This window comes from Phoca vitulina, unplaced genomic scaffold, assembly GCF_004348235.1.
Source record: "Phoca vitulina isolate PV1807 unplaced genomic scaffold, GSC_HSeal_1.0 scaffold86, whole genome shotgun sequence".
Taxonomy (NCBI): Eukaryota; Metazoa; Chordata; class Mammalia; order Carnivora; family Phocidae; genus Phoca; species Phoca vitulina.
The window spans coordinates 2,745,144-2,771,020 of record NW_022589789.1 but is presented as its reverse complement, the minus strand read 5'-3'; the positions used below and the strand labels follow the sequence as shown (position 1 = coordinate 2,771,020).

Genomic DNA, 25,877 nt, shown 5'->3' with positions numbered 1-25,877 from the left:
AAATCAGTTATGGGTCATTGTAATAATCAACCAACAAACAAATTAATTGACTTTTATGACCTATCTATTCTCAAGGTGCTTACAATTACCTAAAAGTTTAAATAATATCAGAGAATTTCAAGACTTAAATGAATTTAATGACTTGCCCTCAAAAGGTACAAAGAGAGGCAGCGACCCGGGAAGTCTTTTGTTTTTTTTTTTTTTAAGTTTTAAATGTAACATGAAGCCTTTAACAACCCAAAATTGTATTGTCTTATATACGGAGCAAGAGCAGAAACAGAGGCACAGATGTGAGAGGACCTATTAAAAACAAGTCAACAACAATAACAAAGAAACCAAAAAGAAAATACTTAGAAAAAAAAACAAACTGTGATTTCTGACTGAGCTTGGAAAAACTCTCATCAGAAAAAAACTTCCATTTGTAATCAGACATCAGACACACGTACATGTGTATATTTCTTCTTTTGTTAAGGTGACTGAATTGTCATTTGCTGGACAAATTTTCTCATGAACACAGGAGGCTACTGCGTAAGCAGTGGACTAAAATGGACGTTGGAATTCTCAGTGGAATATGGCATTTAAAACCAACGCCACTTCTTCCCTTCAGTGACTGAAAAGGTCAGGGCTAATCACCAATTTCCTTGCCAGGACTGCCTAAATGTTTTGGAAGAACATGCCTATCTTTACAGCTTATAGCATGATTTTCTATCTCACGTTGTCCTGGACTTGAACAGGTGCTGATTATGGGCAGTGACCCCTCACACAGTAGAAAATCCTCATAAAACTTTTGACTCCCTATAAACTTTACTAACAGCCTTACTGATAACATAAACAGTTGTTTAACACGTATTTTCTATGTCATATGTATTATATGCTGTATTCTTACCATAAAGTAAGCTAGAGAAAAGAAAACGTTATCAATAATAAGAGAAAATACATTTACAATACGGTACTATATTTTATTAAAAAAAAAAAAAATCCACATATAAGTGGATCCATGCAGTTCAAACCTCAGGGTCAACTGTACTTTATGTGTGAAATCATTCCATTTTCCTAAAAGCTCTATGATGAGATCCCAACAATAAAGGGGTAGTTATTCACCAAGGGTCACAGTGCAAAATACTTTCCCCATTTAGCATTTATTTAACATTTATTTTATTTAGCATTTATCACTATTTCATGGTATGGTTATTGCTATACAAAAGTTTTCTATAGACAAATCTAAATCTATTTACCTAATGAAAATTTTGGTTTTGCCATGCTTGGCCAGGCATTCACTATCCAAAGCTAACAGATTTTTCACATATATTTTTTAATTTTTTTATTTACATTTTTGCTTATTTTGTTTTTTGCATAGTTTTTTCTTAATACATTTTAGTACTTTTTAAGGTTTAATTTCATAAACCAACTGGGATTTATTTTGGTGTATGGTGAGAAAAAGAAATCTAACTTTTTAAACTGAATGGCTAATTATTTTAAATATGAAATAAACCATCTTTTACAACTACTTGGAAATGCTGCCTTATACATACATATATATGTATATGCATATATACATCAGGTCTATCATTGCTGATGTGTTCAAGCACTCTCTTCGTCTATTCCCATAACAATATCATGCTATTTTAAGTATTTTGGCTTTTTATGAATCACACTTGTGCCCAGTTTAAATTCTTTAAAAATCAATCTAATTTCCTCTTCCCTTTCAACCTACCCACCATACACAAACACAGATACCATTTTGATTTTCATTAGTTACACTGACCAATTGATTTTATGAATAAAAATTAAGACCATAAATTTTCTACAACCCATACTTATGAATGTATAATAATATTCTCAAGACTGTTTACCAATTTTCCTGAGGTCTGATTTGTCACCCATGTTTTTAATTATGGAATATTTTTAAATAACATTTTGTTTATTAGGTTCAAAGCTGTCTGTTCATGAATGTGTAAAGAGAAACCAAACCTGTTAAATATGTTATTCAAATTCTTCATGGTCTAATTTTTTGTCTACCTAATATGACAATTTTTAGAAAAATACATACTAGCATCACCCACTGTAGATATGGTTTTGGTAAATTTTCTCACTACTTGTAAGAGTTTGGGATATGTTTTTATGCCTTGTTGTTGGTGTATAAAGGATCATGATTATTAGAATTTCTACTGGATATTACATGTCAATATAAAAACACCTTCTCTTTTCACCCTACACTGTACCTCCACACTAAAACCATACTTTCAAAGACTGGTACGCTGATACGGCAATTCTTATTTTCATTACATTAGCATTGCCTGTTAGAACTCAACTTACTCCTTTATTTCTAGTCTGTATTAGGATTTGTCTCTTTAACAGGACACAACTAGGTTTGCATTTTAATCGAAGCTGTGAGCAGTTACTTTTATTAAAAGAAATTACCCCATTATAATATGCTATAATAACTTATAATACTTATAGTAACTATAAGTTATTATGACAACTAGTATGTTGTGCCTAATTACTGACCTATCACTTTATTTTTCCTGCATATGATACACTTTTATTGTGCTTTTATTTTTTTTTATTTTCCTGTGCCTGAATCAAGTTTTTTTTTTTACTTTTTTTTTTTTTCCTTTGTAGCCACTTAAAATATAACATTTCACAACTCACAAAGTCTTTTATATTTATGTCAAACTACTACACTTACCAACTTTTGGTCCCTCTTACTCTGAAGGTGACAGGAAACTACTCTAACGTCTGTCTCTGTTCTTTCCTTGTCTATCCAAAAGTAATCACGAAATATTCTCCATCTGCAGTAGTAGCAATAAGTCAGCTTAAGATGAGACCACTTTGGAATTTAATGAACCTACGTAGTATCTATTATGAGCCAGGAAAAGGGAGGACAAGTAACTTCATATATAATTAGTCAGAAGTTAGTTCCATTTATCTTTCCAACATCTCTGTACCCTGCAAAAGACAAAGCTCTTACCGTTTCTTTTGGAATCTGCATCTGGCTTGGCTCTGCATTCTAGAAGAATTGAAGAAAAATATAAATACAGACTGACCAAAGCCATCTTCAACACACAGGGACACAAAGCTTGACTTTAAAGGAAATTTTGTTGGTTCTTAAAACCCACGAAATATATAGAGGGTGATTATATTATGGATGATGTATGATTGTCTTCCAAACTTGCACTGATGTGGTTATATTATCTTGTGTGTGTGTTGGTGTGTGTTTTAAGAAATTTTTCTGATGTAAATTTTTACTTGTTCGCTCACATTATATCATGACTTTATTATTTGGAGGAAAACAAATCTCACCAGACTGGCTCTCTATTCATGGCACTGTTTTGGTTTTTTTAATTTCCCCAACTACATCTAAGGTATATTATAATTTGATAGCTACACCAGATAGTAACAGTCTGAACCACAGTCTGAACCATAAGTATTATACTTTAAAATATTACACAGATTATAAATGTGATTTTTTTTCACATACTATAGAGTTGCTTTAATTACATAGATATTTAAAAGGTTGATTTATTAAAAAGGCACATATTGATAACAGTATTTTGTTTTAGACACAGAATTTAAACACAGACACCCAGAGGAAAAGAGTTTTGTTAATTGGATTCAAATATCATTTTAAATGCACCCCCTCCCCTTTAAGTTTCAGAATTTTATTCTTTGAAATCTTAAAAAGCAGCTGCAACATGAATAATAGACTGACGGCCTACTGGCTCACTCCTTAATGAAAAGCTCACAAGCAATAAATTAAATAACCAAGAAAAAAAACTAGGCAGCAGAAGGGGAAAACAGAAGCCTGGAAGATCAAAATTGGACAAGAAGAACCTGAATAACCTTAAGCTGGCTAGATGTTGGCACTGAGTCTGGGAAGGGCTGCTGAAGAGCAGTGTTTAAGCTTTGGCAATCTGATAATGCTAACTATTACCCAGGCTAAGATATACTGACGAAGAATTAAAGCTTCATCAAATCCCATCTAAAGCTTAGTATATTTTTTTTAAGGGCTCATTTACAATTTAATAGAGACATCTCCAGATTTAGGATCAGGTGGCATTTTAAGCACAAAATTGGATAACAGTGGGGGGAAAATGGAAAACCGAATTTAAATTGGGAAATAATGCATTCAACATTTTAAAATAGAAATAAAGATGTTTTTATAATTTTCAAAACCTACTTAAAACACAAGCGTTCAGCTTACAGCCCTATCACAATCGGAAATTCCATGAAATCACAGCAAATTTGTGTAACCAGGGGATGGGGTATTCCTACACTGAAACATATCTGGCTCATAATAAAAGGAAAATCTTACTAACCATGACACATCCGTACTTGAAATATTAGCCTAAGAGATTTAGGGCTATAGGATAAATTTGGGAACTGTGCCCCTAAAACCTTGCCATTCCAGTATATATGAATTAATTATTGCTTAAAGCTAAAAACTGACTGAAAGAGATGTCAAATGCTCTAAAATGGCCCAACTAAAATCTGTTTTGAAACATTTAAAATACCACTTATACTGGAAATAAAACACTTTTCTTACTACATTTAAAAGATAAAAGTGATTCCTCCAATTATGTTGTTTTTATATAGTAAATGAAACCTGGCACTTCTTGCAGAAAAACATTCAAACTATGTCAACTTAGTATACATATTTCATTCACACCAATACTATGTAAATACCTCTTATATTTAGACATATTGATACACATTTAAAAAATGAAATGAAGTGCAAACAAATGCCTTTTGATTTCATCTATGTCATTCCAAGTAATGTCAATATTGGTAATTAATGGCCATGGGGCTTAGTACCACTCAGGTCTCCTTACTTTCAACAGTAATACTCTAGTTAAGGTACTCCTTTTCATACAACAGGAAGCAAGAAGCTTTACTTGGCTTAGCTGGATGCACTATGAAAATCTGAAATATGAACATTTGTCATACGTAGTGGAGGAGATGGCAAGTTTTCAACAACAGCCTTTGAAGTGACAGTTATGAAGTAATCAACGTCTCTGTATTCAATCAGTCCATCTGAAAGTGTTCCCTCATAAGCATTTGCTGTCCTAGAAAATATCCTTGCAATCTGATTTTTAAATACCCCTACACTCAATATTGTGGAGATCTATCTTCAAAACTGAGCAAATATAAGAAAAGAATGCTTATGCAAAGTTAAGGCTGAAAGATATATAAAATATAGAAACTGTTTGGAAAATGTCTCAATAAACACTGGCCATCAAGTGACTAGCCCAGATCCCTGGCTCATGTGCATCAGAAATCTTTCATCTGCTCTAAATTTACACACCAGTTCCCTTGGGTGGAAGGCATCTTCTTGGCGAAAGACCAGAAGGCTCACGGTCCCTTCCATCTTGGTGCTTCTCAACAGGGAAACAACTTCCTCTTGGGATTTGCCTGCTAAATCTACTCCATTTACCTAAAACAAATAAAAAGTTTTCAGCTGCAGTGCTGTGCAAACGTATGACTGAAGAAAAGACACACATCCTAGAATGTATCATGTCTCTTATGGAGCACAGCTCATTTCGTGGTCAATTCTCCCATGATTTGGTAGCTAATAAAGAAACACAGCCTAGGTATCTAGAAGTAGGACAGGAAGTAGTAAATCTTTTAGTGCTCATTAATAAGCCAAAAGCCACAGCCACCAGAGCATTAACAAAAACAACTAAAAATCAAATATATCCAAATTACCAGGTTAACACAAAACTTAATGGCTTTGGACTGAGATATCTTGATGGCCTCATGTATCATAGATTATCTTATACCAAATTAAAAGGTGTTGCTGTTAGAGGGAGTAGTAAAAACACACTAAAAATATTTTGGTAAAACTTTCAACGAAATTTTACTGAAACTTATAAAGATAACTTTTTATCCCTAAAAGACAAACATTAAAAGAAGAATACAAAATAATAATTATATTTATAGAGGGGTAGCAATATTTTGAGGTAGCAATACCTTGATATTTTTCAATGTTTTAAGAGAATCTTAAAAAAAAAAAAAGAGAGATTTGAAATAACCAATTTCTGGGGAATCTCATTATTTTTACCTTTAAGGAAGTATAATAACATTACCAGAAAGCACTATATATTTAAAAGAAATAAGAGTGAAAATCTCTTTTATAAACTATTCGATAGTATTCGCTTTAGAGAAAAATAACATTTTGTCCATGACAATAAAGTATATTATTTAAATTGTAATATCAAAATTACCCTGTAGTTAAAATACCTTTTGGAACATTTCCCTCTCCACTAAAAACCATCTTCTACTGCTCAGTGTACTACTATTTAAGTGATTGCACAAAATAGATAAGTAGTAACAGGTTCAAAGAAAGGAAAAATTTCTAGATTAAAAAAAAAAAAAAGAGTGACTTGATACTTTTTTTAAGTATGCTTCCAAATATCCACATGCTCAGAAAAACTGCCCACAAAACTGTTGACACTGTGTAGATGCAACTACAGAGACTAGAAAGTTAGGTTTAAGACTTGTGAAAATGTAGTTTGAAGTAAAGCTGACAGCTACAGAAAACAGAGCCTAACTCTGAAGAAATAGAGGTTTCAGGCTCTTCCCACTGCTCAAAAAGAAAAACAAAAGCCTTTGTGATGTGTTGAAAGTAAAGTAATTATGGGAGGAAAGAGAGTCAACAGGAAAGAAAGAAGGTGAGGCTGATGCCAGAGAGAGAGGAGGACAGATATGTTTTGGACTCAGGGGGCAAAGATGATAAATTCAAGTCCCAGCTGAGCCTCCTACTTACTACATAAAACAAGCTATAACCGCACACTTGGACCAACACTACTCAATTTATGCACCAAGGACAAGTGGCCCTTTCTGGAAACAACACTCTAAATATAATTTATACTCGAACCTTTCCTTCTATTTAGCCTCTACCAGTGCCCCTTTAAAAAATGGTGTCACAAGAATAAGACACAAAGGAAAGGAGCAAGATTTAAGAAATCTAGGCGCGGTATGTAGCCATGGAAAAATCCTTTTCCTAGAAGGCAATCCTTCGCTCCATTACTTTTCAAGAAATCTTTAGGAGAGTTTGATCTGGAGAATTCGAAACTACATATGAAGCTACAAGTAAAGAAGAAAGGGTAATGCCACAAAATGCAGTTTAACATTAGTGTTTGAACACTAGTTAATAATTAGGAAAGGCCGTATCTGCTGCCAAGAATACAGACACATTTTCTGAAGAAAACACTAAGAAAAGCGACTAATCTATTTTTCTCAATCTTTCTTCCTTTTACTTCTATATACACAAGCAATCACACACACAGAAATGCCTATGTATGTTTATGTATGTCTAAGATGGCCTCAAAGACCAATGAACCGAAACTCATGAGGTACAGAAAGGAAATTTTGAAAAACTGTTTTTTTCTGACATTTGATTTTTATGTCTCAATTCATTCTCCACGCTGCCATTTCAAAATTTTCTCTCATCAAGACACACTGTTTTCATTTACTTCATTTGTCTCTGTTCTGATTACAAAGTAGATATCATTTCTATATTGCCAGACATAAATTTAAAGCCATGTAGAAATAGAACCTAGGAGACACTGTACTTACATAATGACAAATGTTATCTCATAAACTGAATGTCTGAGTAACTAAAAATTTATGAGTACACTCAATGAAAAGATATTTCTCAAAAAAGAAAAGATATTTCTCATCAAATAACATGGAAACAAGTCGAAGTAAAGCAGAAATACACTGCTTTATGATGCAAACTTCTACTAAAATATATAATTTCATACTTATGAAGATGTGAAAAAGAACTGACCCTGATGGTATAGTATTAAAAATTACTTTTTAGGATATTAGGTTCCATTTCAGTCAAAGTGATACTAGGACAAATACTTGGCTCATGTGGGAAGAATAAAGAGCTACATAAAGGTGAAAAATCTATGGAAGGATACATTAATTTGATGCAGCACTTAGTACAAAACTAGAAGCAAGAGTAAAAATGGAACTTTTTAAGAATTACGGAACTTCTGACTTAGAGACGCCACTCACCTCTATAAGTCTATCTCCTGCCTTAAGTCGGCCATCTTGGATGGCAGCCCCTCTTGGGAGGATGTTTTTCACATAAATTGGAGCTGAGCCACCTATTGTTACATCTCGGGAAGTGATGCTGAATCCCAAGCCTTCTGTACCTAAATACATAATGACAATAAAAAAAGTAAATAAAATGAGATACCTTGAATTTCGGAGGTATATGGCACAGAAAGGTTTTGTTATTCTCTACCTCAGCTTGACATTTTGTAATTTTCACAGTGGCCTACACTGCTTTTAATACTTTAAAAGTCTGAAAAGCTTTTCCAAAACAGACTAAATTAGGGAAGGTTTAAAATGGCTTATATATCAAAATTCTTTAAGAAGAAATGGGAATCTAGTCCAAGACAGACGAAAGGTAATATACAGATATGACTGCTAAAAGTTTCTAAACTGGTCAAAATATTTGACGTGAAATAAACTTAATTTCTCCATGTGGAAAAAAAATTCTGTTAAAACCCATAGTACCTCAAATATCAATTAATATTGTGCAATCATGGTATCCAGATTTAAAGGGTAGGAGGAGGAGCAAGGAAAGAGAAAATGATCAGGAAGATGGAAAAGAAATAGTGAAAAGAAAATTTTTTCTAGATAACAGAACCTCCCCACACTATAATTAAAACAATTTACTGACAGGATGAACCATATTATATTTGCCTAGTTCTCTTCTATTTACCTAAATCTTACCATATATATTTCTCAACCAATAAATAAAATTGTAAAAATAAAAAACAAAGGCAAATTACCCAGGGAAGACCCCATCTCAGATCAGAGCTACCAAGTCTAAGGACCATCATATTATGTTTAAAGGTACTGAAATTAATAAGGCATTTACAGATCACTGTGCTGGTCTGTACAGTTTTAATTCTAGGCTCTTCAGCAGCTTTCCTGACAGGCACTCATAAGTGCAATACAGTATAGAAAAGGCGTTGCATGTTACTAGAACCGACACGCAACAAGCCAAAATGAGCCAAGAAAAAATGTCAAGACTGCAACAAATTTCTAATGAATCACACAGTTTTTATAACACTTCTAATAATGATTAATTTCTACTGGAGCTTTTTAAAAAATTGCTTTTTAGGATATTAGGTTCCATTTCAGTCAAAGTGATACTAGGACAAATACTTGGCTCATGTGGGAAGAATAAAGAGCTACATAAAGGTGAAAAATCTATGGAAGGATATATTAATTTGATGCAGCACTTAGTACAAAACTAGAAGCAAGAGTACAAATCTGTAAAAGTAAATAAATACGGGCAAGTAACTATGAATCAAAACGTGGGTTAAAGAAGAAACATGAAGTTGATATGAAGAAAACACCCCATAGTTATACCTGTAACAGAACCTACCCTATATATTCCCAAGTACAAACAAAACATTCATTTACTTCAAGCCTGAAGTCACTTTAATGTGCCTGGACTGTTAATTTCTTGAGTCTTCTGTGCTGAAGACTTGAATGGCATCTTGTCTATATGAAATTTTCCTAATTATTCTGCTGGGACTTTTCCATATGTCTCTGTGCTTTCATGAAACTCTAATGACTTGCAATAACATTTATTAAGAAAGAATTCTAAATTATTCCCCTTTTGCAATATTAATTTGTATGAACTACAAAGACTGACTGTTATATGAACCTCAATACTATTAAAATATCAGCAATAACCCCTAAATCTGTAAGCTAAAAGTTCAGGCAGTGACCTTTAAAAGAAAGATAAATAGATATCAATTTTCATTTAGCAAAGCCAACAAAACATTTTGCACTGACTGAAACAGATTACTGACCTTCTCCTCTGACTTTATTAAAAAGCTAATTTCTACAAAAGAGCAGGGTATCTGAGAATGGCAAAATGGCAATAAATATTAAGAAATCATAATTATGGGAGCAAGTACATAAGGCCTGTTCTATTTTGTCATGTTTACATGACATGGTTCCTAAATTATGCCTAAGAATCATTATCATGAAGGTTTCTCCATTTAGCACATAGAACTGATCTCAGTTTATGAAAGAAGAACTGTCATTCAAAGCATGTCAGTTCACTCTGAACTGAGTTTAAAGTTTAACATGGACACACCCTATGTTTTTGATGTACTTCATTAAAAATGTTAAATGTAACAATTGTAACTGGTAATAATCGTATCTGTTAGCTACAATGAAAGCTTGTTCAATTGTCATACAATCATTATTATTAAAATACCTCTATTCAGTACTAATCCAAGAGAATCAGCATTCTGCACTATTATTTATCATAAACTTAATTTATTTTTCATATAAAATATTTGTAAGTATTGACAGAATGTACAGTTGGTTTCCGTGTTTTGTCATACATTCTCACAGTAAATTAAAATCAAAATAGAGCTATGAAGCTCTATATCATTTAGAATACTCAAAGTCAGAAAAATGTTTAAAAGAAAACCACTGCTTCCATTTTTCTGATCTTGATGATTGAGCGCAGTCTTTGTCAATTAGCTGTGTCAACGTAATCATCTTTTAAAATGCTATTAAAATAAAACTTAATTTCTGTATTCAAAAGAATGCCTCTTTTAATGTCAAGTAAAGTTTCACTTCATTTAAAAGTTCATATTGTATCATAAGTTGTTAAAATATAATTGTGTAAAAAACCATAATTAACGAAATAAGTATGCCTGTTAGTGTAAAAGGGCAAAGATATTTATGAACTAGTATCTTTATGAGAATGGCCAAGTAAAATATTTTTCCTCTGTTGAGAGATCCCAAGCAGAATTTTATTTTTTTTTTTACAATTCCATTTGTGGTTCTTACTGTGTTTTTGCTTAAAAACAAGGGCCTGTCATTTGAGTAGAAAAAGAAGAAGACAGGATCTGATACTTATCTCATTTAGGAATTAACAAAGCTAAAAGGGATTTATGCTGACATAACTCTGCATTTGTAAGAGGTTTCAAAAATGGAGTAAAGCTGTCAATTCCTGATCATGTCAACCAAGTATTTGGAGCTTAAAAGTCAGTAACCAGAAATAAGGAGTTTGTGGTTCACATAAAGTTCAATGAAAGAATATGATTAGAAAGGAAATAGGAATCTCAAGAGTTTACAACCCTGTAAACCCTACTCCAAATGGAAAGAATGGTCTAAAGGTCAGGATATGGAATATGTTCTCGTAAGAATCTGCTGCCAACAGCCACGAGACTTGGGGAAATCACTCAACCTCTCTTGGATTCATTTTCACCTAAACTGTAGGAGTTGGTTGAGCTCATAAAAAGAGAAATATTCTTTATGACACCATTTTGAAAGAGATGATTTTAAAATATATCAGAATGCTCAGCTACAATGGATGACTAACAGCAAAAGTCTAACTCAATGCCTGGAGGGGACAGTGTCTGGAAATCGGAAAATCAAGCCTAGCAGTCTGCTCTGAGTCGTCAAGAACAAAATGGAAAAGCATGCTTCCTGTACACAAGGATGCACAGTCTATGGAAAGGATACTTAAATAAATAAATTGATATAAGGCGTATGTAATAAAGAGTTAGCAAGGTCCATTAGAATTTCCCTTGTCATCTTAAGGAAGGAAAGCAGTATAATATTCTGGAAAAGTAGCGGACAAGGAGCCACCTGCTCGGTGAACCTACTCTTTATTCCCACGAACCACGACAGCTTCAAATCAGTCACTTGCCCTTACCAAAATGATGGGGTTAAAGTGGAGGAGCTCTAACGTCCTCTTTGAGAGTTATGTCTGGACATCAAGTGGGGTGATCAAAACAGTCAAGTCCTTACTATTGTTTTAGGTTTAATAGTATATCCTGAAACCAATTTCCTCCCTTACCAAAAAGTTTTACCACAGTAGTAACTGCTACCTTCTTCACAAAAACTTATTTTTCAAGCCTTATTTTCTCTGAATTTCATACTTTAATTCTGATATAGCAAAATGAATCTGAAAAGCTTAAAAACTATAATTTTAAATACATTTTTTAAGTTGTTATATCAGTTCTTTCCTCTAATAATGGGATAGTTGATTTGATTTTTAAAATAAATTCCATAGGGGCGCCTGGGTGGCTCAGTTGGTTAAGCGTCTGCCTTCAGCTGGGGTCGTGATGGAGTCCCGCATCGGGCTCCCTGCTCAGCGGGGAGTCTGCTTTTCCCTCTGCCTGCCGCTCCCCCTCTGTGCTCTTTCTCTCTCAAATAAATAAAATCTTATAAAATAAAATAAAATAAATTCCATAAAACAAAACAAGGTGGGTCATACCTTTCTTCAGCTGGATATTAAGCCTCTTGCCTATTTTTTTGGTGTTATAACCACTGCTTACATTTGTACTAAATACATTTTGCGGTGCTGGGGCTGGAGCCGCTGGCGGTTTTCCGGAGGGGTGTGTGCTCTGAGGTAGTAGTCGGGGGTGAGAGTCTATCTGCTCGGGCGGGTGGTTCAGTCTGGGAGCTCTCTGCAGTGCTGGAAGTCCTGCACTATTCACACTCCTGTTATCCATATACTGGCTATCCGGACTGAAGCGGCTTGAATAGTAATTGTTCTTCTCACTCTGGGATAGTTGTTCGTACTGCTCTTTATTGGCTGCAGGAACCACATGGAACCAAATGATGGGTGTACGCATGGCTTGGCGAAACATATGTTGTGCTCTGGGTTTGAGAAAGAATGGAAAATTAGCAAATTAACACTGGCAGACTAGAAGATATTATGAGCTTAATTAAGTATACTAATTAAGCAACAAAAACTGACAGACTTTGTTGAAACTGAAAAACAAAATTTTAAAATATCCCATTTATCAATCAAGTTTGCAAGCTCCGATAGAAGCATTGCTGTTTCTCCAAATATAAATTTCTCGTTCTCTTAATAAAAATGACAAAATTATCTGTAACTACAGAGAAGATACTGTGCTCTCAATCACAAATTATTAAATAATACTTTTAAGCACAACAGGGGTATTATAATTTCAATAGGAATGGAAATTAAATACAATCTTCTCTCCACAATATTACCCAATATGTTTAAAAATTACATTTTATTACAAGGGACCACTTGAGTTTCTGAAGAGATAAATATACTTAGAAAACTACAGAAATCAACTATCCATCATCAGCAACATGAATGCAAGTCTGTGTATGCAAAATTCTCAAGAACACCAAGGCGGCCTCAGTGACACAAAATGTGAGGGGTTTTGGTCCCAGTGCTATTCCAGGACCAGCCTGAGAAACTGTTCCACCTCATGCTGGTTCCCTAGTCAGATCCTACACGAAGTCCTTTTGATTTCTGCACACTCTTGCCTTGTTTGATAGGCACTGGACAACTTTTATCTTTCTAATTGAATAAGGACTTGAATCAGGACAAAGAAAATCTGAGTAGACCACACTGTGGTTCAAAGGAGCTTTCTCTGCTTATTTAAACGGGGAGTCATTACGTGCAACAAAGTTGGAAATGTGAGTTGAAGTATAGTAAAACCTAGCACACTGGCAAATTTTCCAAAAGGTGAGGAAGTAGCAAAATTGTGAAGTCTAAATTGGGCCCATAATATTTTAAGAAGCGCTCTGTCAGTCGGAGGGCATTTTGAAATATAGTCTAATGGTAGTAATTACCTGGAGTTTGATTAAATTTTTAAAAGCTAGATAATAACAGAAAATACTCCTCTCTAGTATAAAGAAAGAGACACAGATGTGTTGTTTGAAGCATTTCACTGGGCTGCACTCTCTCAAGCCGAAAGCATGAAAGAACAGCAGTGCAGCCAACACACACTTACTGTTCAAATCTTCTATTTCGAAGGTCGCCATCATTAATCCTGACAATGCAATCATTCTCATGAAAAAGGTTTTCTTGTTCAGCTTTACCACCTTTCTCCAATCGTTTTACTAATAACCCCAGGGTTCTGGAACATTAAGAACGCAAATCATTACACATGTAATATTTCTACCGTGCACAATGCCCTCCTGCTTTAATGCTGGTATTATATTTACAAAGACTTCCTGATAAAGGAGTACCTTAAATCATTATTAATACATTTGAAAATAACACCAACACAAAAAGCACAACAGTATAAACGAAGTGCAGAAATGGAGCCTTTCAATAAATGTAAGAAATTGTTTCTGGGTGTCAAGATTATGCTTCTGAAACAAACCCTGTACTTCTTGCTTAGAACTGCCTCAAACAGAGCTCGCCCGATGGTTCAGTAGATAGCGCAGTGTGGAGCATAGCTGAGCGTGCAGTTGTGGACAGCTCTGGCAGTTTTCGGTCTTAAGCCAGCTGGTACACGGCTGACGGCAATCCCGTCTCCCTGTGAGAGTGCAGGTAACCAGGAAAGGTTAACCTCAGTGCACTGTACATTGGCGAAGAAAAACAGGAAAGTTTCCATTCTTGGCATCTGCATTTGATGGTGCCTAATATTCTGAATTTCCAAACTTGTTAGGTCTCCCAAAAGTAAAAAAAAAATTTGTTGCCATTTATTCCCATTTAAAGACAAATAGGAGAAAGCCAGTGACATGTTCAAATGTCAATGGTTCAAACCTCATCAATGTGTGCTCCAACTGCAGATTCAAAGAAAAGCCTGAATGAACTTTTAGAGACCAATGAGGAGTTAAGAAAGCAAAAATTATTAGCGTACTTGGTATGGAATACTAATGTCTTGACTGAGAGAAAGAACATTCTAGATACTCTGGGACAAGCGGCAAACATTATGGGACCACAGTACAAGAAACAGGAATCTTTATCTAGTTGTGGTGCCGTGACTGACTTAATGCCTAACATAAATTCTGTATGATGATCATGTTAAAAATTTTTATGAACCTATTTTGGGCCTGTCCGAAGCTTAGGTTTTCTTTCATAATCCTAACATTAAGAGATAATATCCACATAGATACTCAAATTTAGAATCCTGTCAAAATAAAAGTTGAAGATATTTCCAATAGCCCAGATACAGATATAGATATACAGCATCCAAAAGAATACAATTTGCCGTGCCCTATACAGGCTTTCCAGTAAAAAGACACCCAAACAGACCGCTTTCTCTTGTAAACGTTTAAAGAACTTGTTATTTGTTCTGTGACCATTCATTTCGCTCCCCTGTAATTGTTACTTATATACACACCTCCTCTCTACTACTGCATGGTCAGCTCCTGGAAGATAGAGAAGATGGAATGTGGCAATGCACGCTCACGCACCGAACTAGCAGCAAGGTCTTGAGCAATGAAAACTGAGTGAGTTTAGCTGAGGCAAACAAGTCTCAACTTTCTAACAAACTTTTTGCAAAATAAAATATGAGTGAAAGGAAATTTAGATTCGGATCCTTTTCTTCATGAAGATGTTATTTACACCAAATATATGATTGAACTGAAAAAAAAGGACTTGAAAGAGTCCTTTTTCACTTGTTATTTTGCAGCTTAGACTTGCTTCTTTCATGAATACAGTCATTTTTTAACTTCATTTTAATTTTTATTATTCAGTATAGCATGTTTTACTAAGGTCAAGTCCACCAACGTGCAAAAATAATCAGGGGAGATAATATTTAAATCACCTTTTGTAATTACACCATTTGAGGATTAGTACCTACTAGTGTAACAGTCTAAAAGTCTTAGTGACTGATGAAAACATTATTATGTAGGTAATTTTTGGTAACTCACTACCATCTATTGGAATTAAACAAATATAAAAACCCTCTCAGTTCAAAGGTAAGAACAAAGTACACTGACATAGCTGCATGAGCAACTTAACTGTCTGAGTCCTATTTGGAAGAAAGCGATCCCACACAATACGCCACCCATAATTAAGTTACTGTTAAAATGTTGTCATGCCCACGATCTGTCTCCCTACACTCCCCTATTGGGTAAGTGTGTTTCTATGTGCAATGGATTAAGTGTTCCACGAGAGGAATTGAATTATTAAGATACATCTAGGATTCTGTGGAGTGAGACAAAATAATTTGAAAAGGCAAATTAAACCACAGTTATTGACAGTATGAGAACTAGAAGGCATTTGGCCACTTCACCATCGAAGCAACCATGTTCAGGGAACCATGTTAAAAGAACACCCACAGACAACCACAAGCAGACACGTGGTGCCACACCTGTTACTAAAAGCTACCTCCCCAGACTGAGAGTGCTTTGTCAGAGTACACGCATTCCGTGTGCAGCAAAAGTAGGCCTTACCAACAGTCACTCCAGGTTAATTAGTTTTAAACTGGTGAAATCATGAGTGGTTTCTCAGTAAGGTTACAATATCCCTGCAATCTAAAGTGATGAATAATGATTATGCTTTTATGTATGCTGAAATATTTTATGGATTCTAAAATACCCACAGAATACTTTCAGAGAGAGATATATATACATACATACATACATATATATAGAGAGAGCGAGCGAGAGAGAGAGAGGAGACAGAGACAGACTATGTTTAATGAAAATTACTTAGCACTTAACTAGTACTGAAAATTTGTTTAAATTTACAAATTTACCCCAGATAGATCCTTTCGGTGTTTATCACAGTTTAAAATAACACAAGTTGGAAATATGTAATTTAATTCTACAAGTGGCATCAATATTTTTCAGATGAATAGGCCTATGGATTTATATTCATCTAGATAATCATTTTTCTTTTATGATCTACTCCCCCCACCAGGGAATCATTGTAGAATAATAATCCGAAGTAAAAAAGCATGGCATGCTTCATTTATTCAATGGCTTGTCTTTCTGAATAAGTCCTCATATATGGCCTAATTCATCAGTAATCCTAATACACAGTGAAAAATGTTACAGATCAAAAATAAATACACCATCACATTTACATGAAACATAAACAGAAGTTTATTAAATGAGGCTTTTAGAATCCAAAGTTGTTCAAATAGACGCAAAATCTTGGAGTCCTTTTTCTCAGTGCCGGGGACTAGAGAACTGATTGGGGGCTGGAGGAGGAGTTGGGGGCGGGGAGGAAGAATTTCACCCTGAGTAACACAGCAAGTGATCAGGGAATCAACGGAACAGACTGAATTAAGGAGAAGTTAGTAGCCTGCTGATTTCTAAGTACTTGACCACACTATTAGAATCATTCTCTCAAAAAGAATGGATTAATTTAAAAGTAAAGTGGTACAATCTGCAAAATTATCTCATTTGCTTCACTAGGTGAAAATGATTACAAAAGGAATGGGAATGAACTATCAAAAAAACTTCACAAGAAAATTGAACTGATAACAGCTGAGAATGAAAAGTACCCTCTGAAGGGAAATCAACGGGAAGTTGTAACACCTTCATCTTCCTGAAAAACGTGAGTGCAAGCAGATAGATTTCCATACCTCCCACGTTCAATTTAAAGCCTTCTCAAACAGTATAATTAAAAATAAATTTTAGGTATATAGTTTGCAAATTCATCCAGCAACTAGTATTTATTTGTTCTCGAGTAATAAAGATCTGACTGCCTATGGCGTTGTGGTCCCTAGAACACTTATTAGACACATTAACTGAAGATAATGAAGTCCCAAACATTTTGGCATGTCCGTGTGCTGGGATAGAGACTAGTTTTTCTTTTAGGCAATTTGTACCAGAATTCCTTATCAGGGCAACCATTTTCCATAAGAAGTGACTTTGCAAAAACTATGAAGAGGAAGAGGGAAAAGAGGCAGTGGGGTGAGCTCTGCAAGAGGAACAGTCCAGGAGCAGCCAGACGAGCTGACAGACACAGGAGAAAGGACGCGGTGCGCTTATTAATGTGGAGGGGCAGATTTATGAAGATATGTCTGGAGGGTTTGGGGGTGTAGAAACAGAACCTCCTTCACCTCCTGTGTGAATCTAATGTAAGCTCAACTTGGCACATACGGCTTTTAGAGCACACAGATTTTTTTTCTGCTAAATCTGAAATATCCCCAAGCCTACCCCATTTCTACTGTTTCCTATACTTTTTCAAAATTTTGGGAAAAAATACTATATCCACTATGTACAATTCTCACTTCTGAATAATTTTCCTACACTAAAAATATGCAAATCTACACATATTTCTTTAAGCCCTTTCCTGTGGCTTTTGAGCACTGTTTCTTACCAAAAGCGGGGGAGGGGCAAAGAAGAAGAATACAGTCCCAGAAAGCAAGCCATTGACATGCTGCATCTTTGTACATGATTTTGGATGTGTAATTAGAAATTTAACTGCTTAGATTATATCAAGGATTGCACCACTACATTTTTACAAGGTTCATTAGCCTAATTATACACTTAATTAAAACAAACTCAGTCATACATGTTAACATTTTCAATTCTAAGTATAAATTACAACCAATGATAAAACTGAAAATAAGTAACAAATGTTTTATTGACATCTAAATTGGCTAAGCAAGTCTGAGTTTCGCTCTGATAATGTAAACTCCCACAACCGCCACCCAGCTGTATGGAAATGATCATAATTCATCTTAATAAAAGCTGACACAGTATAAACACCACCACTGTCCTGAAGGCAGGGCAGAAGTGGGCCGAATGGGATCGCATCAGCAAGACCTTCTCACCTCACTGAACACTACACATGAGGAGCCAGCAATTACCCACATTTGATCCCTGAGAACCACAGCCACCATCAGAGCAGATACAAACAGAAGAAAGTTCAAAGAAGTTTCAAGTTTAAAAAAAAAAAAATCCTTAGTTTCTTAAATCTTTAAGAGATGAGATGAAGAAGAATTTCAAAAAAAAAAGGTAAATAAAAATAGAGAAATCCTTCAGCTTAGGGCAGAAATGACAAGCATCATACTTCTACATTTAAAGAAGCAAGATTTATCTAAATGTAAGTTACATTTTTCTGTCTAAAACAAATGTATTTATTATAATCCTTTATTAAAACAAACAAGTCTACAACTAAGAATGCACAATTGAAAACTTTCAGACAAAAGGGTATAGATTCAGTTGATAAAGTTAAACTGTTTTCTCAGAAGTAAATTAAAATTGAATACTCAAAGAGTATATTTATTCTTTCAAAAATGATAACTTCAAAACTCTACAATGATCTGAAATGAACTAGTTCCATGAAATTCAAACTGGCTATAATTCTTCATTAAAATATAAACTCAACTAACTAAACTAGTGTATAGAGTTGACTGCTGAACAATGTGGAGTTAGGGGTGCTGACCCCAGTGTGGTAAAAAATCTGCATATAACTTTTGGACTTCCCAAAAACTTAACTACTAATAACCTACTGCTGCCGATAACATTAGTCAGTTAACACATATTTTGCATGTTATGTGTAGTGTATACTATATTCTTAAAATAAGCTGAAGAAAAGAGAATGTTAACAAGAAAATCCTAAGAAAGACAAAAAACATTTACAGTACTGTACTGTATTTATAGGAGAAAAATCCATTTACAAGTGGACCCACACAGTTCAAACCTGTGTTGTCCCAGGGTCGGCTGTTTTTGTGAATCTTAAATTTATGATAGCAATAAATTCTCATCTTGGGTTCAAAACAGAAGAAAAAAAATCATCATTTTCCACTATTATATAGACTAATCAGCACCTATCTAAACAACCAGAACCACCAGAACAACAAGCAACATGGAGGGCATTCCAAGGCACATAACAGGAAGATAAATGGATGATAAAATAGCATTCTTATTAATTGTCAATGCCAAGTACTTTGTTAAATGTTATACTGTAATCACATATATTTTCCTATTTAAGCCATACAAAATCATAGGAGTGTCCATCCCTTAGATGGGAAGACTGAGGCTAAGCAAAGCTAAGTTGCTCAGGCTACATTTCTACCAAAACACAGAGCTGGATTCTGTCCCAGGGACCTCTGGTCTTAAAACTTGAACTGTTCTGAACAACCCCTCTGCCAATAACATGAAGATAACATGTGGTCAAGTTAACCATTGACAGAAAGGTAACACAACATTTCTAACGAGAAATCCTGGAAAGAAAATGAACTTTTTGTTTTCAGTGTATTATAAAGCAAAAAGTCAAGGGGAAAAAGTCATTTTGAAAAGAAACTTTACTACAGCAATTGAAAGTGTAGTGTTGACTCTTCATCTGATACTCTAAATGTTAAATTGAAGATAAATATCTTCATCTATATAAAGTGAGCTGAGACAGGATTAATAAGGCCTAGCCAGCATGAGCCGTTAGCAGAAAGCTAGAAACACACACACACCCTCAGACTCTCCCTTTCTTACCAAGGGCTGCTGCTTTCCCAATTGAAGACTTAGGATTTTTCCTTGATTCCCATGATTGACAATCAGATATAGGAAGAAGAGTTCTGTGAATACTTATTACTCACTGGAGGATGTTCAATGAGTTTGTTTTTTTTAATTTGCCTTCTTCTGGGAATTCCTGAGATTTAGGGGTATGTGTTGGTGGGAAATTAAATATACAGTTACAACAGAGAGATTTTCTTATCAACCAGTAAGTGATAATGAAATTTTGGACTCTCCCCCCACCCCACAAATATTATGAATAGGAAACAGAGAAGAAGGGATTTTAGATACAAAAAAAAAAAATACTAAAATAGAAACTCCATGATGACAGGCATTTTTGTTTGGTTCTCTAGAGCAGGGCTGGCAAATTACGGCCCATGAGCCAACATTCAGCCTGCCACCTATTTTTATAAATGCAGCTTCACCGGACACAGCCACACCCATTTGGTTACACATTGCTTATGATGGCTTTCATGCTGCAATGACAGAACTGCATACTGGTGACAGAAACTTGGTGACCCGCAATGCAACAATGTTGAATATCTGACCCCGTAAAGGGTTTGCCAAGCCCTGATCTACCGTATGCAGAGAAACAAGAATACTGCCTGGTAGATACAAGATCTGTTAAAAACAAAAACAAAAACAAACAAAAAACTTGCTGGATAAAATAAACACAAGCCTATAACTACTATTCGCGTAAGAAAAAGTACTGTGAAAGAACACTCCAAAGACCACAGGTCTAAGAATAAAGAAGAATGTATATATAAATGGGAAACGTCCATTACAGAAAAGACCCAGAGAAACAGACTGCACTTTATTAAGAATAATATGCTTTGCCTGGGTGGCTCAGTCGGTTAAGCATCTGCCTTCAGCTCAGGTCATAATCCCAGGGTCCTGGGATCGAGCCCCGCATCGGGCTCCCTGCTCAACGGGGAGCCTGCTTCTCCCTCTCCCACTCCCCCTGCTTGTGTTCCCTCTCTCGCTGTGTCTCTCTTTGTCAAATAAATAAATAAAATCTTTAAGAAAAAAAAAAAGAATAATATGCTTTAGCCATACTGGTTTCCACAGGGGAAAAGATGTATAATATCCACTATAAGTTATACTGTGGAGTCCAGGTAAAAGAATAACTATTATTTTTTAAAAAATAGTCATATTTCTTGAAAACCTTTAACAATTTCTCCATTATTTACTGAATGAGGTCTCATCGGTCACTCGTAAAGTGCTCTGTAACAATCTCTCCAGCGCTATCTTATAATAAATTCTGTTTCAAATCCTTGACTCATTATTTCTTACCAAATCATGCACATGTGTATGTGGCATCTTCCTTTCATATAGCCTCTTCCTGGGGAAGACTATCATTCCAGAGTGTCTCTAGCATAACTCCTGTATTTCCTTCAAAGAACAGATCAAGCCCCATTGCTCCACTGAGGGTACACCACAGCACACAGTATTCCGTCCTTCTGCTAAATCCCAAGGGCACTTGTGTGTGCAGTTCTTCTGACACATAGCATAGATTTTTCTTATACACATTTTTCAACTGGACTTTTAAGTTCCTTAAAACCAAATTTAAATCTTATAATTTCATAAACCCAATGTCTACAGTATACATTTTTTATCTTGCTTTTTAAATACCTAATATTACATTATTAGAAACCTCAGAAAAACTCATTAACAACTATCAAACTAGGATATGTCTTTATCTATATCTAACATAGCAATGCCATTGCTAATATGGGTAGGCATAGATTCATTCACACTTTTACTTTGTAAGCATCACTGAGCAATACCTATGAGTTAAGTCCTAGAAACAGAAAAAAATAAAAAATAAAACATAGTTTCTCTACCAAAGGAAAAGACAATTATGTGGCATAACCTCCCTGAAAGTAGCAGCATTTGTGATTTAAATAAGAAGGGTATGTTTGACATTTACATCAGGAGGAAATCAAATTATATGTGTGAAGTGAAAATTGATTTCAAGGTAAGGAAACTGTGAATAAAGAGTTCTGGATGGGAATCAGTTAACTTTATTTTTGAAATACATACAAGATGACGAGTGAAGTAAAACAGCATCACTACAAGGCAACCTACAGGATGGGAGAAGATATTTGCAAATGACATATCTGATAAAGGGTTAGCATCCAAAATATATAAATAAATTATAAAATTCAACACCCAAAAAAAGAATAATCCAATTAAAAATGGGCACAAGACATGAACAGACATTTTTCCAAAGAAGATATCCAGATGGCCAACAGACACGTGGAAAGATGTTTAACTTATCACTTATCATCATCAGGGAAATACTATTCAAACTTATAATGAGATAGCACCTCACACCTGTCAGATGGCTAAAATCAATAACACAAGAAACAACAGGTGTTGGCGAGGATGTGGGGAAAGGGGAACCTTCCTGCATTCATTGGTGGGAATGCAAACTGGTGCAGCCACTCTGGAAAACAGTTTGATGATTCCTCAGAAGGTTAAAAATAGAACAACCCTACAATCCAACAATTGCACTAGTAGCTATTTACCCAAAGAATACAAAAATACTAATTCAAAGGGTTACATGCATCCCAATATTTGTAGCAGCCTTATCTACAACAGCCAAATTGTGGAAACCACCCAAATATCTGTCCATCAACAGATATTATGGAATATATATTACTCAGCCATAAAAAAGAATGAAATCTTGCCATCTGCAATGACATGGATGGAGTTAGAGAGTATAATGCTAAGCAAAATAAGTCAGTCAGAGAAAGACAAATGCCATATGATTTCACTCATATGTGGAATTTAAAAGAGAAAACAAATGTGCAAAGAGAAAAGAAAAAACAAAGCAGAAGAAGAGAGAAAGGCAAACCAGGAAACAGACTCTTAACTATAGGGAACAAACTGATGGCTCCCAGAGAGCAGATGGGTAGGGAATGGGTTAAACAGCTGATGGGGATGAAGGAGTGCACTTGCTGTGATGAGCACCAGGTGCTGTATGGAAGTGCTGAATCACTATACTATACACCTAAAACTAATATTATACTGTATGTTAACTAACTGGAATTTAAAAAATAAACACTTATAAAGAAAAGCAGCATCAAGGGGAAGGTAACACTGTCTCTGTATCTAGGTACTGAGGGAGTGGTTGGGGGATGAGCAGCCATATGCTAGCTATCACTGATGCCTCCAATCAGAAAAGACCATCTGACTTTACTCCAGAAAATAGTCTTTTTAAGTAGGCCCAGCAAGATCCTTATTTAAAAAATTCTATTATCCCTCAGGCCATAATAATACTTAAGTGGCTTTAAGAATTTCTCTAACATTGACTTCACATTTCTTCCTATTTTCCTGAATTATATTTGTATTCGAGATGTCCTGCATTTTATGTCTTGTCTTTATGATATATAATTCACATCCCACATTGTTCCTTAGACTTTTTGACTTTGAAATCCAAATCAGAAAGCAATACTGACATACATGGGTCACTTTTACAAAAATAAGTATTCAGTAAGTGTTATTCAATTAGTCATATCTCCAAAATTGAGAAGGCCCAAGTGTGATTGGAATTTTGTACAAGAGAAGTTATTCTTGGAAATTTCAACTTACATCCCATGAATATGTATTCTTTTATTCCCACTAGATATATATGCAATTTCTTCACGAGTTCCACTTAATTTCTTCCTTTCTGCTATACTCCATTGCTTAATTTGCCCTTGCAGCCACCACGGAGCTGATGCAGCTCCCTTTATAAGCTGTCATCACATTTAAAATCACCTTCTGCAACAAGCCAGCTTCAGTTACATAATTCAGACAATTCTTCCTCTACCAACTCACAGAGTACCTATTATATATCAACATTTATCACATAATTATAGTTGTGTGATTTCTTGGCCATCACTCCATCTTGACTGCAAATCTCTAGAGAAAGACTATGTCCTGTTCATCTTTGTTTCCTAGCACCTAACACAGGAATCACCACATGGTAAATGCTTGGGAAGGTTTCTGCCTGAATGAGAAGAATCCACCTATAAGCATTTCTGAGAACAAGAACCATGGGTGTGTCTTCCTCCTCAAGATTGACTTCTATGATTCTAAGCAGCCTGCCTATTTTTTCTCTCCCAATGACAGCCTAACTCTGAATAACTATTACTATCGAGTCCATGCGGAAGCTTAAAAATGCAATACAAATATTTCTGTTATTTCCCAATATGAAAACTGTTAATGCCTAAAAAGAGTTTATAAAGAACCTGATTTTCTTAATCTCTCTGTCCCTTATATAAGAAAGCTGCACAAGATTTTCTTCTTTAAATGCCAAATCAACAGGGATTAAAAATGACACAGTTATAAAATAACTTGTAGTTCTGCAAAGGGATACTTGTCTACTTGAATGTGTTCTGTATCTCTAAACACCATGGTAACCAGTGCCTGATGGATTCTGTGAAATTGCTTCCATTGAATTAATCTATACTACATTTACTTTTCTGTCTTATTCTCTTTTTGCTCTAGGCTTTTCATCTATTTGTTTTATCCTAATATCCTTTCACATTGAGGGAGGAAATGTGTAATAAATGACAGAAAATGACATGCTTGTGATTGAAATACTGGTTAAGTCCCATTTAAATGGGAGGGCAGAAAGTGGTTCAAGAGGGCAGTGTAGGAAGATCCTGAACTCATGTCCTCCCACAGACACAACAAACAGCTCCATATGGAACCGTCCATCAGAAAAGAACTTGAGAACCAGCTGAATAGCTACTCCCTAAGAAAGGACGAAAAGACCACACAGACATGTGTTCTTGCCAAAACCCCCCAGCACAGCGACCTACAATTGGGAAAAAGCTTAAAATACAACATAAATATGAATAAATATATACATACATAAATCAATACATATACATAGTTTCTCCCTGAGGAGCAAGGGGTTTGTACTCCATGCTAGATATCACAACACTGCAGGCCTGAACCAGAGTGAGGAACCCCCAAAATGTCTGGCTTTGAAAGCCAACGGGAATTACATTAAGGAGAACCACAGGGCTACCGAGAACAAAGATTTCCCTCTTAAGGGGCTCACATGCAGGACCCAGCTCAAAAAGCAGCAGTCTGAAAAAAGTCTAGACCACAGGCGAAGGAATTTCACTTGCCAAACTTCAGGCATCTACCAGAGGGTAGAAGTCTGCTGGTATTCTCTCCAAGGATGGAATGCTGGCAGATGCCATTTTGACGGGTTACTTCCACACTGCTAGTGATAGTACTGCGGGCGCCATGTTTTGCACCACACTCTAGCCAACTAACAGCTACAGGAAAGCAAGCCCTTCTCCCCACTGCAAGCACCTCCAGGTGCAGCAGGTGAGCAGACCCATGCCTTCTGCCCTTCGCTGCTCATGCGACCCTGCCTTCATTGAACAGATATGTGTAGTGCACTTAGGGGATGTCCCGTGAGCACCAGGCTCAGGTGTGGTGGGGAGGATTGGGCTTCTGGACCCCACAGAACTGAAACAATTGGAGAGACAACTCAAGAGACAACCAAGAACAAGGATCAGGTTAAACGTTAAGATTCATCTCCTACACAGAGCCACTCCCTGAGACAGGGAGATAGAGCTGTTTTACAAAATACACAAAACCAAACAGAGTCAAGTAAAATGAAGAAACAGAGGAACATGTTCCAAAGGAAAGAACAAAATAAAATCCCAGAAAAAAAT

At 35.4% G+C, this 25,877-nt stretch overlaps 1 protein-coding gene across 1 annotated transcript in view; it reads right to left on the bottom strand.

Annotated features, from left to right (window-relative positions):
- PARD3 (par-3 family cell polarity regulator) overlaps nucleotides 1-25,877 on the bottom strand; it is a 647,142-nt gene that overhangs the window by 250,985 nt on the left and 370,280 nt on the right. Inside the window, exons 8-12 of the mRNA XM_032395672.1 lie at nucleotides 13,779-13,904; nucleotides 12,278-12,663; nucleotides 8,026-8,165; nucleotides 5,306-5,434; nucleotides 2,972-3,010 (exon numbers count right to left, since the gene is read on the bottom strand). Of these exons, the coding sequence (XP_032251563.1) occupies nucleotides 2,972-3,010; nucleotides 5,306-5,434; nucleotides 8,026-8,165; nucleotides 12,278-12,663; nucleotides 13,779-13,904 (820 nt within the window). The remainder of the gene's footprint in view (nucleotides 1-2,971; nucleotides 3,011-5,305; nucleotides 5,435-8,025; nucleotides 8,166-12,277; nucleotides 12,664-13,778; nucleotides 13,905-25,877) is intronic.